The 13071-nt window shown below is 40.8% G+C and overlaps 1 protein-coding gene and 2 non-coding genes across 7 annotated transcripts; all 3 read right to left on the bottom strand.

The window, feature by feature from the left end:
- Nucleotides 1-1482: 1482 nt before the first annotated feature.
- On the bottom strand, nucleotides 1483-9490 carry slc25a3a (solute carrier family 25 member 3a). 5 transcript variants are annotated; one of them, XM_026326575.1, is made up of 8 exons: nucleotides 9339-9490; nucleotides 8754-8911; nucleotides 7542-7666; nucleotides 4319-4498; nucleotides 3472-3653; nucleotides 2923-3095; nucleotides 2692-2802; nucleotides 1483-1954 (listed from the first exon to the last, which is right to left on the bottom strand). In XM_026326575.1, exons 2-8 carry the CDS (start codon nucleotides 8884-8886, stop codon nucleotides 1794-1796), a joined length of 1065 nt encoding a protein of 354 aa, XP_026182360.1. In that variant the 5' UTR covers nucleotides 8887-8911; nucleotides 9339-9490; the 3' UTR covers nucleotides 1483-1793. The 5 variants fall into 5 exon arrangements, with proteins under 5 accessions (XP_026182360.1, XP_026182356.1, XP_026182357.1 ...); XM_026326571.1 differs by lacking the exon at nucleotides 7542-7666 and adding an exon at nucleotides 5835-5959; XM_026326572.2 differs by lacking the exon at nucleotides 7542-7666 and adding an exon at nucleotides 5835-5959 and having other exon boundaries at nucleotides 8754-8916; nucleotides 9339-9485.
- On the bottom strand, nucleotides 2445-2647 carry LOC113142448 (small nucleolar RNA SNORA53). The gene has a single exon (XR_003296958.1). It is a non-coding gene; the product is annotated as a small nucleolar RNA SNORA53 (small nucleolar RNA).
- Nucleotides 3186-3388, bottom strand: LOC113142450 (small nucleolar RNA SNORA53). The gene has a single exon (XR_003296959.1). It is a non-coding gene; the product is annotated as a small nucleolar RNA SNORA53 (small nucleolar RNA).
- Nucleotides 9491-13071: the final 3581 nt, after the last annotated feature.

The following is a 13071-nucleotide window of genomic DNA, read 5'->3' as shown; positions in this document are numbered from 1 at the left end:
TCAGCAGTCAGGTGTGCTGGAGATGAAGCACTAAAATACTCTGTGGATACTTTTCAAGCTGAGTGGAAGACAGCAGCAGGAACAATGCTAACAGGGAATTAGGCAGGCTGTCAGGTCTGCTAATAAGGAATATGAAATCACTGGACTAAATCTATTTACAGGTTATCACTATGTCTAAATGACTGCTGTGATGAAACCAGATATATGCAAAACTCTGCAGTGTGATGTAGTGTTGATATTTTATTCAACAAAACATCCATGACATTATGATCTCAAACAAGGAATATATAAATGGACTCCATTTCCCATGACCTCTTGTAACCTCACCCTGTCAGCAGGCCCTGTGATGTATCTTTCCCCCCCAACAGAAGACAGATCTATTGTTGCCAGTGTAAAAATGGCCTATTTTCATGAGCAAACAAATGGATTGTAATGAAAGCAGCCATGCATCTGCAGACTGTGTGTTTAGATAGGAAGAGGAGGGGGCAGCTATTGTGACCTATGCCCATTAAGAGATGCCAATCTCACTGTAGCACTGTGGAGCAGGTAGAGCTGCTCATTCCTCTTCCACATGATACATTTCACTTCAAATACACACACTAGCTGTTTCTAACAGTTTGAAATATTGATGTGATTTTTTTTGTAAATCACCCCTTCCTTCCCAAAATTTTATTTATAAACACCCTTACTACCACCATCATGAGGAAGCAGTGGTATATCACAACACAAGCTGGCTGGTATAGTAGATGCCAGGAAATGTGAAATAAAAAAATAAAAATAGCAAGAGATATTTTTCAAAACATTTTTAAACCACAATTAGAGACAAAAAAAAAATCTATTGTTTGCAGACTAACCTGCCCCACAGTAGGTAAAATTAGCCCTGACCCCCAACAATAAGAAAATGCTGTTTACACATGAATGTACTGCTAATCATATGAGCACATGACAAAAGTGAGTGACAAAATATTTTTCAAAGTATTCTTTCACAGAATACTCTTTCTATCCCTGGTCAAACAGTAAAAAAGCAGTGTTAAGTACACCCCCTACTGGTTGAAAACAGGATGCACTCAACAATGCAAACCAGCTTGAGTTACTGCCAGTTTTATCTGACACAACCTATTTCCAAACTTCAGTTTAAGAAATGCCTTAACTGTTAAGTATACTTAATATTCAGATGTCTGATATTCTGGGAGGGCTCATCAGGTGACAGATTTGTATCACTCTGCATGGGATGTAAACTCTAAGGTAAATGCAATATAACAAGCTGGAGAAAAAAAAAAAAAAAAAAAAAAAAAAATTCTGTTGAATCTTGATATTGTCTCAAGATACAGCCGAGAATATGCCATACTGCAAGCCAAAAGACTACAACTTGAAATAAGATGTTTTTCAAAATAAACCTTAAAATAATCCTGAAGCTCTAAATATTACCTCAAACAATATTAAAAGAGTCATTCCTGAAATTAAGGAAAACTGAATGACAGATGTTTTCCAGTGACTTTGTCTTTTATTAGAATTTCCACATTTTCTAAAGGACAGGAATTGATAAAACATGTCATGTTTCTACAGAAGAATAATTTCAGTCTGTCTCTTGGTAAACCAAGAGCAACAGCTCTATCTTCTCCCCTTGCTTGTTTTTTCTGTTTTAAATATACATAAGTAGTAGGAGCTCTGTGCTCCGTGCAGAGCAGCAGGAGCTGAGGACATAAATATTGAAATCTGCTGTGTGTGCTGTGGAAGTTGTAGGGGCTCGGATGTGTTGGCTGGAGACTGCAGCTCAGCGAAAGGGGAAGCGTTTACTCTGTGAGGCCAAGCTTCTTCTTCAGGGACTCTGGCATCTCAGGGGGAGGGGGGCGGGGCAGGCGGAAGTACACCTTGACAGAGTCGTAAATGAACCACTGCAGGGCTGTTAGAGTACCAATCATGATGATACGGGCAACCAATCCCTTCCACACACCTGGACAGGATACATACATAGAATAGATTCAGACACACTTCTGACTGAGCAAGGCTGAAGACACTTCTTTTTGGATAATGGTATGAAGACGATTACTGTATTTTAGGGACTTTTACTTTACTCCTCTGGCTTGTCCTGCGACTTATACAGCAAAGTGACATATGCGTATATTTACAGTAATTTTGTCAAGTAGACAACATTAAAACCCTTCAACATGTTTATCCAGAGGTTGAGTCATAGCAACTGGACTTTTAGTTTTAAGGCCGAAACGTTTTACCACCCATTCAGGTGGCTTCATCAGTCTGATGTACCAGACCTCATCATCAATCTGATGAAGCCACCTGGATGGAAACTTTTCTGCCTTAAAACTGAAAGTCCAGTTGCTATGACTCAACCTCTAGATAACTTTGCCTGGACGACTGAGAATCTTCACAGACATACTTCAACATGTTTACTTCCTTTAGTAAAATCAGCACAGCAACTGCAACTGCATGTCCACCCCCCTGGCTAGCAACACTGGGAGCTCCATGTCTGTAGCTGACAGGGATGCCAGTGATGCAGGTGGGCTGGGGGATAGGTAGACTGTTCTCACACGCCAATGACTCAAGCACCTCCAACTGTACAGCCAGCAAGCTGCTGAGGAGCTCTGCTAGAAGCACAGAGTCCTCCAGAGGTGGATCTAAGGAGCGTGCTGAGGAAAGCCTAAGTTTATATGACAGAACACTATTAATACTGACCTTTGGGCCCAAGCCTTTTGAGGACCTGGAGAGCGGTGCTGCCCTTCTCCTTGTTCAGCACAGACACCACAGAATCAGCAGGGTGGGACACGATGGCACAGAACACACCAGCTACACAAAGACAGCAGAGCAAAAAACACATCAGAAGTGCAATTTGTAGATTAACTCAAAGGAATGATACTGCATGCTGTTTTTAAGTACCGGTGCCTTTTGAAACATTCAGATACTCACCGATGTAACCAGCCACAAAGGTGACAACCAGTTGCTCAGGTTTACTGCACTCGCTGCGAGGCTTGGGAACTACATACTTGTAGAGCATTTCCACAGTGCGCTCAAAACAAGCAAATTTCATCATGGTGTACGGGATCTGTCTCATCCACAGGGGCACAACACCCTTATAGAAGCTAGAATTTAGAGAAAAGCAAAGGAAAACTCAAATAAAACATAACAGCATTTTCTAATGCTTTCCAGTTATGTACAATAACAGTGTAAAGAGTGTCCACACCCCAGGCTAGCAGCAGTGGGAACTCCCTGTCTGTAGTTGGCAGGGTTGCCAGTGATGCAGGTGGGCTGGGGGACAGGTAGACTGTTATCACACACCAATGACTCAAGCACCTCCGACTGTACAGCCAGCAAGCTGCTGAGGAGCTCTGCTAGGAGCACAGAGACCTCCAGAGGTGGATCTAAGGAGTGTGTTGTCATCAGAATTCAGCTTTCTATTTATCAGTACCACAGCAGTGTTTAACTTTGACAACTGGAACTGAACTGTGAGGAACTTACGCCCAGAGCCCCTCCTCTGCGAACATCTTAGGGACACATTCTCGGAGGGTGTTGGCATAGCCTGGCTGGGTCTGGATACGAACTTTGACAGCCTCCATGGGAGCCAGAGCAATGTCAGCAAAAAACTCTGCACTGGCTGAGGCAGCCAGGTACAGGGATGTTCTCCACAGGTAAGTATTTTCCTGATGGGTGAGACCGCACAATAAAACAAATGGGTTGTTGTTGACATCCAGTTTCCCTACATCACTCAGCAAACAAAAATCAACAAATCACAGTTCAAAAATAAGTGAAGCAGTTTAAAACTAATGAGCTGCTACTGAGAACACATTTAATGAGCCTGATGACATAACAGTTTCGAGATGTAACATCTTTCAATTAATAGCAGTAAAATGATACAAATGCAAGTGTTTTACAATAAGACAAAAGAATGTTACTAACACAAACACGCACCCACACAAGTCTCACTATATTTGGATATCCTGGCACCTATATAATGGTATGTGCATATACCAATTTGTTTATCTTCACTATAGTTAGAGAGCAGAGTGAGGACAATCATCGACATAATGGCTTCCCCTAGACCCTTACCCTAACCCAGTGGTTCTCATTTTCTGTTGGCCCCCCCTTCAGAGAAAGGAAATTTTCCAGCCCCAGCCTACAGGAATTGAAGCCTGTGCAGTGCAACACAAAGACTGACACAGATGGACTTCATTCTTGTGTTTTTCTGTATATGTGTCCTCTTCACCAAAAAGTTTAAACTCTTATCTAGCAGTCAGATAATGCCAAGCAATAATTTGTCATGTCAGAACACAGTTGTGTGTTGTCAGACGTGTGTGTGTGTACTTACCTCTCCTAGCAGATCGCTGTAGAGGATTTTGAACACTTCGTAGAACCCAAACTTGCACAATCCCTGCATGGAGTAGCCAATAAATGTGGGAGCCCAGCCCTTTGCTAAGCCTCTGAAACCATCTTCCCTCACTGTCACTGAAAAGCCATTGCCTATGCTCTTGTATTTATCCGGGTTCACCTAAGGAGAAGAAACGCTAAAGTAAGCATGGATGTCAAAAAATTATGCTCAGCTTTAGGATCTTAGACACTTGAAGAATGACTAATCCTGAGTGTGTGTTAGTACGTGATTTTCAGATAAAAGAACTGGTGCTCTATCAGTAGCTTGCCTATAGTTCAGAGTTCAAGACCAGGTTAAACCATACAATGTGAATAAAGATACACTACTCACAAAAAGTTAGGGATATTTAACTTTCAGGTGAAATTTATGGAAAATGTAAGACGTTTATGCTACAGTGACATAGGGGCGCAACGGTTCTCGGTAAAAAACAAAAATCAATGGTTGTTCTGAAAGCTTTGCATGCGTTTCATGTGAGACGAGCTGTCCTATCAACTCTTAGTATGTAAATCAGTTGCTGACAGAGTTCCTCACACGTTGGTGTGTTGTGTTGCGGACAGTTCTGCATGGCAACTAAAGGAGACAAGCCACAAAGAACCACCACTAGCATCATATAAGTCTGCTCTCTGGGAAAATTTTGGGTTTCCAATACATCTAATATGACACGTCATTTACTGTGATAGTTCATTACATTTTGGACTGGAAAATGTAAAGCTCTGTCTTAGAAACATGATGTACATACAAGTGGTAATTTCTCTGATACAAGGTGTATTTCAGACAGTTAATAGGTCTAATTTTCAGACTGCAAAAATTAGACCTATTAAGGTAATGTCATTAGATAACTAGATGACTAGCTGGCAAAGGGTTTACCATAACCACTGTTTGCAAACTACTCAGTAGGATATAAACTGACTGCTGTCATAATGACGTCCTACAGCCATATTTACCATACATTGTCCTTTTATTCATATTTACTTCTATTTGTAAGAACTATTAGGTGAAGGAAAGTTAATAAGACAGGTTATTATAAGACAGGTTAGCTGTTCCCATTTTCATCTGCAGCTAAGCTAAGAGAGAGCAACAGGTCACTAGTGATTTTTTTCTAAGTCTAAGGTCTAAGCACTTTGGGTAATTTTTTTTTCTTCCCTTATGGAAATGTATTTTCTAATACTATGTGGCAAACAGTAAAATAGGCATGACATACCTGAAGGTGTTTTTTTTTTTTTTTTTTTTTAAAGGATGTAGTCTAGGCTAAGCTTCAATCAAGTAAACCATTTATAATTATTGAAATAATTTATTAATCTTTTTTTTTTATCTTTTGCTTGCTTATTGAATTGAGAGGAAGGAAAGTTTTTCTTATTTTTTGTAAACATTTTTCAAAGTACTCAGAAAACACTTAAAAGGTCTGAGGAGCTGCTGGTTACTTGTTGCAATTGTGAGGTTCAGCTTCTATACAAACCTGAAGACGGCACTTGACAAGGTCGAGGGGCACCACTGCTGTGTGTGTGATGCCGCAACTCAGGATACCCCCAAACCCACACAGGGCATAGTACTTTGAGGAGCCAAACTCGCAGCTGACATCCTCTGTGGTAGAAGTGAAGGGACACACAATACACATGCAACATGCAGGGTCACGTGCAACACCAGACAAAAATCAACACCAAATCAGAACTGCAAAATGGAAGAGTTGCTACTATTTTTCTAGTCTGTATCACATCTAGAGATTTTGAATTCAGAGCTCAGACTCTTCCATTATTACTGGCTCTTCCACCATTTATAATCCACCAATGAACTTTCAGGATCCATAATATTGTTTCGCAAGATAGAACATTCATAACAAAAAAAAATTCACAAGTGTTTAGTCTTGTTTACACAGCCACTGGTTTCCAATCTTGTCAGTAAACCATGTATGTTGAACAGCAACTGAGCTGAAGCAGTAGTTTTTATAATGTAGTTGAAGACCAATGGCTGCCTAGAAGATAGAAATCTATCTGTAGTATGACTTGAACATTTTTACTTAATGTGTGCATTGCTTGTAGAAGACTAAAAATGCAACACTGATATGGTCCTGGAAGAATGAAAAAGCATTTTTTTTTTCCATTTTCCCCCACTTCATCCACATATATTAATATAATCATTGCCACAGTATGCAGGTTTACCTTGGGTACCTTTGACTTTCTGTTAGAATTCTTACTTGGCTGTACAATGTTAAGCTGCCATTGTGTTAAACCTTTAGCTATCAAGCTCCTCTCCTGGTCAACCAGCACCCAGTTTGGGTTCATGAGGCAGACACACTCTGTACTTTTAAGGCTAGACTTAAAACCCTTACTTTTTGACAAAGTGTACAGTTAGGGCTGGCTTCAGGTAACCCTGAACCATCCCTTAGTTATGCTGCTATAGGCCTCGACTACCTGAGGACCATTGGTGCCTTCTGCAGGTGTCCCTGGTAATGGAGATGTATATTGCTGGTGTGCAGTTACTGGCCCCACCAACCTGCAGTGTCTATTTGTTGTTTATTGTTGCTCTTCTTTTCTCTCTCCTCTATGCACTCACCCAAACTGGTTGAGGTAGATGGCCGCCCAAACTGAGCCCGGTTTTCCCGGTTCTGCTGGTTTCTTCCATCAAAGGGAGTTTTTCCTCTCTACTGTCGCCAAGTGCTTGCTCATAAGGGATTTATTGGGTTTTTTTTTGTAAAGTGCCTTGAGACGATTGTATTGTGATTTGGTGCTATACAAATAAATTGATTGAATTAAACCAATAAGTGCTTGATGTCAGCGTCAATGTGTTGCTTATACAGTCACACACTCCTGACAGACAGACACACCTGACTGAAATGGCACAGTCAACTTTTGGGACATAATTTCCCTCCGGTCTGGCTCTTCTGACTTTCACTGACTTTAGACTAGGTGGGGGCCGGGACAGGCATAAATTATTAAAACATATAGGAACGGTGCTACAGATTCATGCAGCCATGCTATGATCACTACACAACAGTAGGATCTTGTGAGTCAACACAACAATGACAAAAATAACTTCACCACTATCATGATACACTGGTACAACTTCTCCCATGCAAATCGGTGCAAAAAAAAAAAAAAATACACACACCATTATGGGTGAGTGAGGTATAATGCCATAAAAAAGGCACCAAGCCACAGAGACAGACCTGCATTCTGCATTTGACCAAGTCGAGAGGAACGACAGCTGTGTGTGTGGTGCCACAGCTTACAATCCCACCAAAGCCACACAGGATGAAATACTTCTGAGAGCCGAACTCACAACTGTCTCCCTCTGGAGAAACACAGGTGAAACTTTAAGAACAGCACATCTGAGCTTTCAGGCTTTGGTTGTTTGAAGGGTTCAAATGGATAAAAAAAAGACATCTGTGCTTTGAATCCAACGAGATGTTTGACTAGCCACAAGCTGAAATATGGAGATAAATGCACTTGGATATGGTTTATTTCACTAAGTTCACTTTTGTACAACAGAAAAGAGTTTACCTTGCAGTGACAATTAACTGAAGATCCAGTCATCTAATCTCATTGAGAACCCTCTAGTGTTACCAAACTTAACCCATTACAAACCTACAAATAAGTTTGTACACTACTCGTTTGACCTTCTTGTGCTTTTGGGATAAAGCTTTATAAATGCATCGGAAAAATAATGAAATTAAAAGGCATTATAAAAAGGATATCAACTTACAAGCTTATGGATGCATACAACCAATATTTAACTACTGTAACAATAGAAATCCATCAACATCGCTCACAAGAATGATTATTCATATACTGTCGTAAGAAATGAAGGAGAAAGGTGAACCCTCTACCGAGATTATCAAGAATTGCAACTGTCAATTTAATGGGCAGAATTTTCTGACACTAGACAATTAGCTGCTGTATTACAGCACAATTTTAAGATCTTTTTTTTTATAGGATGTCAAATGTTTGAAGCAAGGACAGTTTGTTCCTTGGCACTTCAAGCACTTCTTAGATTTTGCATGCATTTGTCAGGTAATTTCAATTTTGTTTCTGAGTTGCTGATACATCGCTAAAACTATTTAATTCATCATAAATTGGATATTTGAAATAAAATACGACAACCGAATAGCTGTTTGTTGCAATGTAAATGCTAGATATCACTTTGTCCTTCCTTGTCCTCCACAGGCGGCTTGCATGCGGCCAAGGCCTAGAAGCTGCTTCAACGATCATGTCTAATTATTTATACTAACTAAAAGCTTTGATTATTAAACACATTGCGTACAAATCACTGTATACAAACATATGTGAACATCTAAATTAGACTGTGAAGTCGGCCACGACCGGGTCAACCTGTTCGGGTGAGCTAATACAGCTAACGCTATGCCCCTAGCCAGGGTTACCTTCTGCAACAGCGGCTGCTGCAAGTCTGCGGGTCCTGAGGTTCGGGTGAGATTCTTCCACTTTCTGGAGCGTGAACAAGGGTGCACTGAACGGGTTACCCCGGGCCAGCTGCGTCAGAGAAGTCGGGTACATGGTGGTGTCCTGTTTGCTGGCGGAGCTGCGCTGCAACGAGCAACAAGTTAGCTCTATGATAGCTCCAGCTAACTAGCAGCTACCACCGCATTTGACCTGACACGTCACGTGCTGTTTAGCTTAGTCTGACGTCTAAATTATTGTTAACAGGTAATGCTTAACAAACAAACAGTTATGTGAGGTCCACAAAGATTAATGGGTGTTAAAATCCCAAATCTATCCGTCTATATATTCATCAGGCATTTAGCCCATTTTTTCCGTAGCTGATGCTAAATTGCCATGCTAGCAAAAAGAGGTGCTAACAAGCTAAGCTAAGTTAACCGTTCCAAAGTAAAGTGAAAAGTCTCTTCTAAGAGGAGCTAAAAGAAAACTGCTAATAACGCACAGAAATGTATCAGAATGGTGTAACACTTCATGTGTATTATAATAAATATCACTCACTCTCTCTTTACCTTAAGATGGCGTCTCCGACTAGCTGCAACCGGCTGCTCGAAGAGACTGAATGACCTCGCGGTAAATCCTGATGTCCTTTCGTGACGTCACCGAGGAGCCTGCGGCGTGTAGACCTGTGTTCAGAACTTGCTTCCGAAACGGCATACTATCTAGTAGGTACTACATTTGAGTAAGTACGTACTTCCCTACAGTTAAAAAAAGTATGTTCTATATAGTATGAATGTTGGTAGCATGAATAGAATTTGGACCTAATACAACCGGCATGTTGATGTTGTCATGTGTCGTCACAACATCGCAAATGGTGAAAGAGCGCACTCTACTGCGCGAACTCCGGCTATGTTTTAATTCTTCTTTCTAATGTAATGTTTAGTCCAACACCATGTCATTCACTAAAAGCAGGCCGACTATGGAGCCAATTCAATGTCTTTAAGGTTTGGCATTGAAAGAAGAATCACTGGCATTGAAACACCTTTTTTTGCAAATGGCCATTAAAAGTATATTATTTTATTTTTGTATCTTATTGTATTATGGTGCTAGTCGGCCGTAATAATCTTTTGATACTTCCAGTGCCAGTGACAAATATAAGTAAGCTCAGAATAATAAAGCATAATATAGTGTAAGACAGAGGACATACAGTTCCAGAAGACCATGATAAACAGATAAATAACAGGGCTTTCAATGGGTTTAAGAGGCTTTAAGTCAAAGTCAAAGTCTGCTTTATTGTCAATTCTGCCACATGTAGAGCACATTCAGAGAATTAAAATTTCATTACTCTCAGACCCTTGGTTCATACAGATAAACTCCAAACACTAAATAGTGCAATGTAAAAATTACAAATAAGGGCATTCAAAATAAACTTAGATAAGATGAAGGAAAAAAATAAACAGTACAAGGACAAATAGCATAAGTCATCCCAACTGCACCACAGAAAAGACCCTGTGAGGAAGTTTTCTAATAACAAGAATTAGGATACAGAGCGGTGATGCTGGGGTTCACCTGACTACAGCGAGAAGTTGAGCCATGACGATGACACAAAAGCTCTAGAATCAGTAACAGAAATGTCTGAAATTTTTTAAATGTAAATGTACATCACTATTGGAAAGTCCTCTCAGCCTAAAAGGTAATGTCTGATCCTTCTGACTTTTTGGGTTTTAAGCAGGAGGTGTCAGAAAAGTTACCACAGGGACTGGCTTGTGGCGGCCAAGCGTTCATAGCGACATCGCTTTTTGATCCTTCGATGTCGGCTCTTCCTATCATTATGAAGCAGAATTCACCAAGCGTTGGATTGTTCACCCGCTAATAGGGAACGTGAGCTGGGTTTAGAGACAGGTTAGTTTAACCCTACTGATAATGTGTTGCAATAGTAATCCTGCTCAGTATGAGGGGAACCACAGGTTCAGACATTTGGTGTATGTGTTTAGCATGCAAAACCAGTGCAATATATAGAAGTTTGCAGAAGAAGTAGAGACGTTGCTGTGCCTTCCATTCTTCAAGCCTTCCTTCTTCTGTGACATGCACACCTAGGAACTCGGTGCTGCTCACCCTCTCCAGGACAGGGGAGCATGCAGCCACAGTTGTACCTGTTTCTGAACTGGTTTGGCGACTTTAACCAGTGATCTGTATGCTGGTGTAATAGTTCTAAGATGGTTGCCAGCAGAATACAGACACACCAGTCTGGTCAATGAAGTTTATTCAGCATGAACTCTCTCTCCCCTTTAACAACAGAGGCAGGAGGCATTTCATTAGTGGACACGGCTACATGGACATGGGTATATACAAAATTTGACCAAGTTTTATGAAAAATAAAACAAAATCTGTTGAATTAAAATGTACATGCCTAAATACACATAAATCACAATAACACAAAATATCTGCCATTAGCTTAAAATTGATCAGTCCCAGATATTATTTCATCCCCATTTCTCTTTACAACAAAGGAACAAACAAAACAGTTTTATGGATGCACCATAATAGCACTTTTAGTTGCTTCTTTTGCTGCTTCATCAGTTAAATTGTTTCCTTTTGCTATGAAAGAATTGTTTGCTTGATGTGCTGGACATTTCACTATAGCTAATTCTTAAGGTACCTGCATGGCTTGAATCAACTACCATCTGCACAGACAAAGCCTTGTTGTTTCCATATACTGGCATGGATGTGACACACAACATACCCATATGCACTATTTGTATAGATAGTGGCTTTTTTTTCCTGCTGCTATCTGACAGGATTCAGTTAAAGCTTTTATTTCTGTCAACTGGGCTGAGCATGGTCGATCTATGCTCACTTACTGTACTTTAACAAATGTGCCATCTGGTTTCAGCTGAACAACACCATACCCGCACGTGTACCTCTTTCATCTTATATGCATGATCCATCTACAAACAAAGTTAACTCTGATAGGATAGGTTGATTGTGTAGGTTTTCACATACTTTCATGAATTTATCCTGAATGCAATCATGAGGGACTCCCTCATTTGGCAGTATCATTCTTGTTGCTGGATTTATGGTGGTGCATCTCTGCACTGTTAGTTCCTTACCAGACAGCAATACTTCATATCCTGTCTGTCTGGGTTGGGTAACTACAAAATGTGGGCTAGTAAGTAATGCATGCAATTTGTAGGAAGTATACAATGTTACTGGTGTCATAGCAAGAAGTACTTGGAGGAAAATCTCAGGTTATAGGATGGCAAGTTTAATAGGCAAAACAGCAGAGTCACAAGCAGAGCATACGATTTGCAGAATGGGTCAGCACCGACTGACCCCGAAAACAGAAAATGATCAACTTTTATATCCGTTCAGCAGCATTAATTTGCCCCATTGTCAACACTGATGCCTTTTTGTAGGCAAATGCTGCAGCTGCTAAGCCCTGATAGCAGGGTGGCAGTCCTTCTTCTATGTTGTCTAATTTTGTGCTATAATAATCTACAGGTTGCTTCCCTGTAGGGGAGTCCTGCATTAATACGGCACAAGCCCTGCCATTCAGCCACATACAAATGAAATGGTTTGCTGTAATCAGGGTTGGCTAAGGCTGGGGTAATCTGCATGTCCCTTTTCAGAACTTGGATTGCTCCTTCAGCCTCTTCAGTCCATACCGATGGAGCTGAACGACTGGTTTGTCCAGCTACACGTATCATATTTCTCAGTGGGGCTGCTTTAATGGCATAATCACATATCCAGGGTCTACTGTAGCCAGCCATCCCCAGAAAGGACAATATTTGACCCACCGTTTGTGGCTTTGGGGCCATAGTTATTGCCTCCACTTGAGAGGGTGCAATGTGTCTTTTCTTACCACTTAGTTGCCTCCAATTAATCCAGAATGCCGCAGCCAGAGTCCTGACAGGAACTAGCGAGAGAGATCATATTTCTCCTATATTGGCTTCTCTTCATTGGCTCCCTGTAAAATATAGAATAGAATTTAAAATCCTTCTTCTCACATACAAATCCCTTCATAATCAAGCTCCTTCATACCTTCAAGACCTCATAGTACCATATTATCCCAATAGACCACTTCGCTCTCAGAGTGCAGGTCTACTTGTGGTTCCCAGAGTTTCCAAAAGCAGACTGGGAGGCAGAGCCTTTAGTTATCAAGCTCCTCTCCTGTGGAACCAGCTCCCAGCCTGGGTTCAAGAGGCAGACACTCTCTGTACTTTTAAGGCTAGACTTAAAACCTTCCTCTTTGACACAGCATATAGTTAGGCCTGGCTTCAGGCAACCCTGAACCATCCCTTAGTT

Source organism: Mastacembelus armatus, chromosome 23 (genome assembly GCF_900324485.2).
Source record: "Mastacembelus armatus chromosome 23, fMasArm1.2, whole genome shotgun sequence".
In the NCBI taxonomy this organism is placed as follows: domain Eukaryota; kingdom Metazoa; phylum Chordata; class Actinopteri; order Synbranchiformes; family Mastacembelidae; genus Mastacembelus; species Mastacembelus armatus.
Note: the sequence above shows the minus strand (reverse complement) of the source record. Positions and strands in the feature narration are given on the sequence as shown.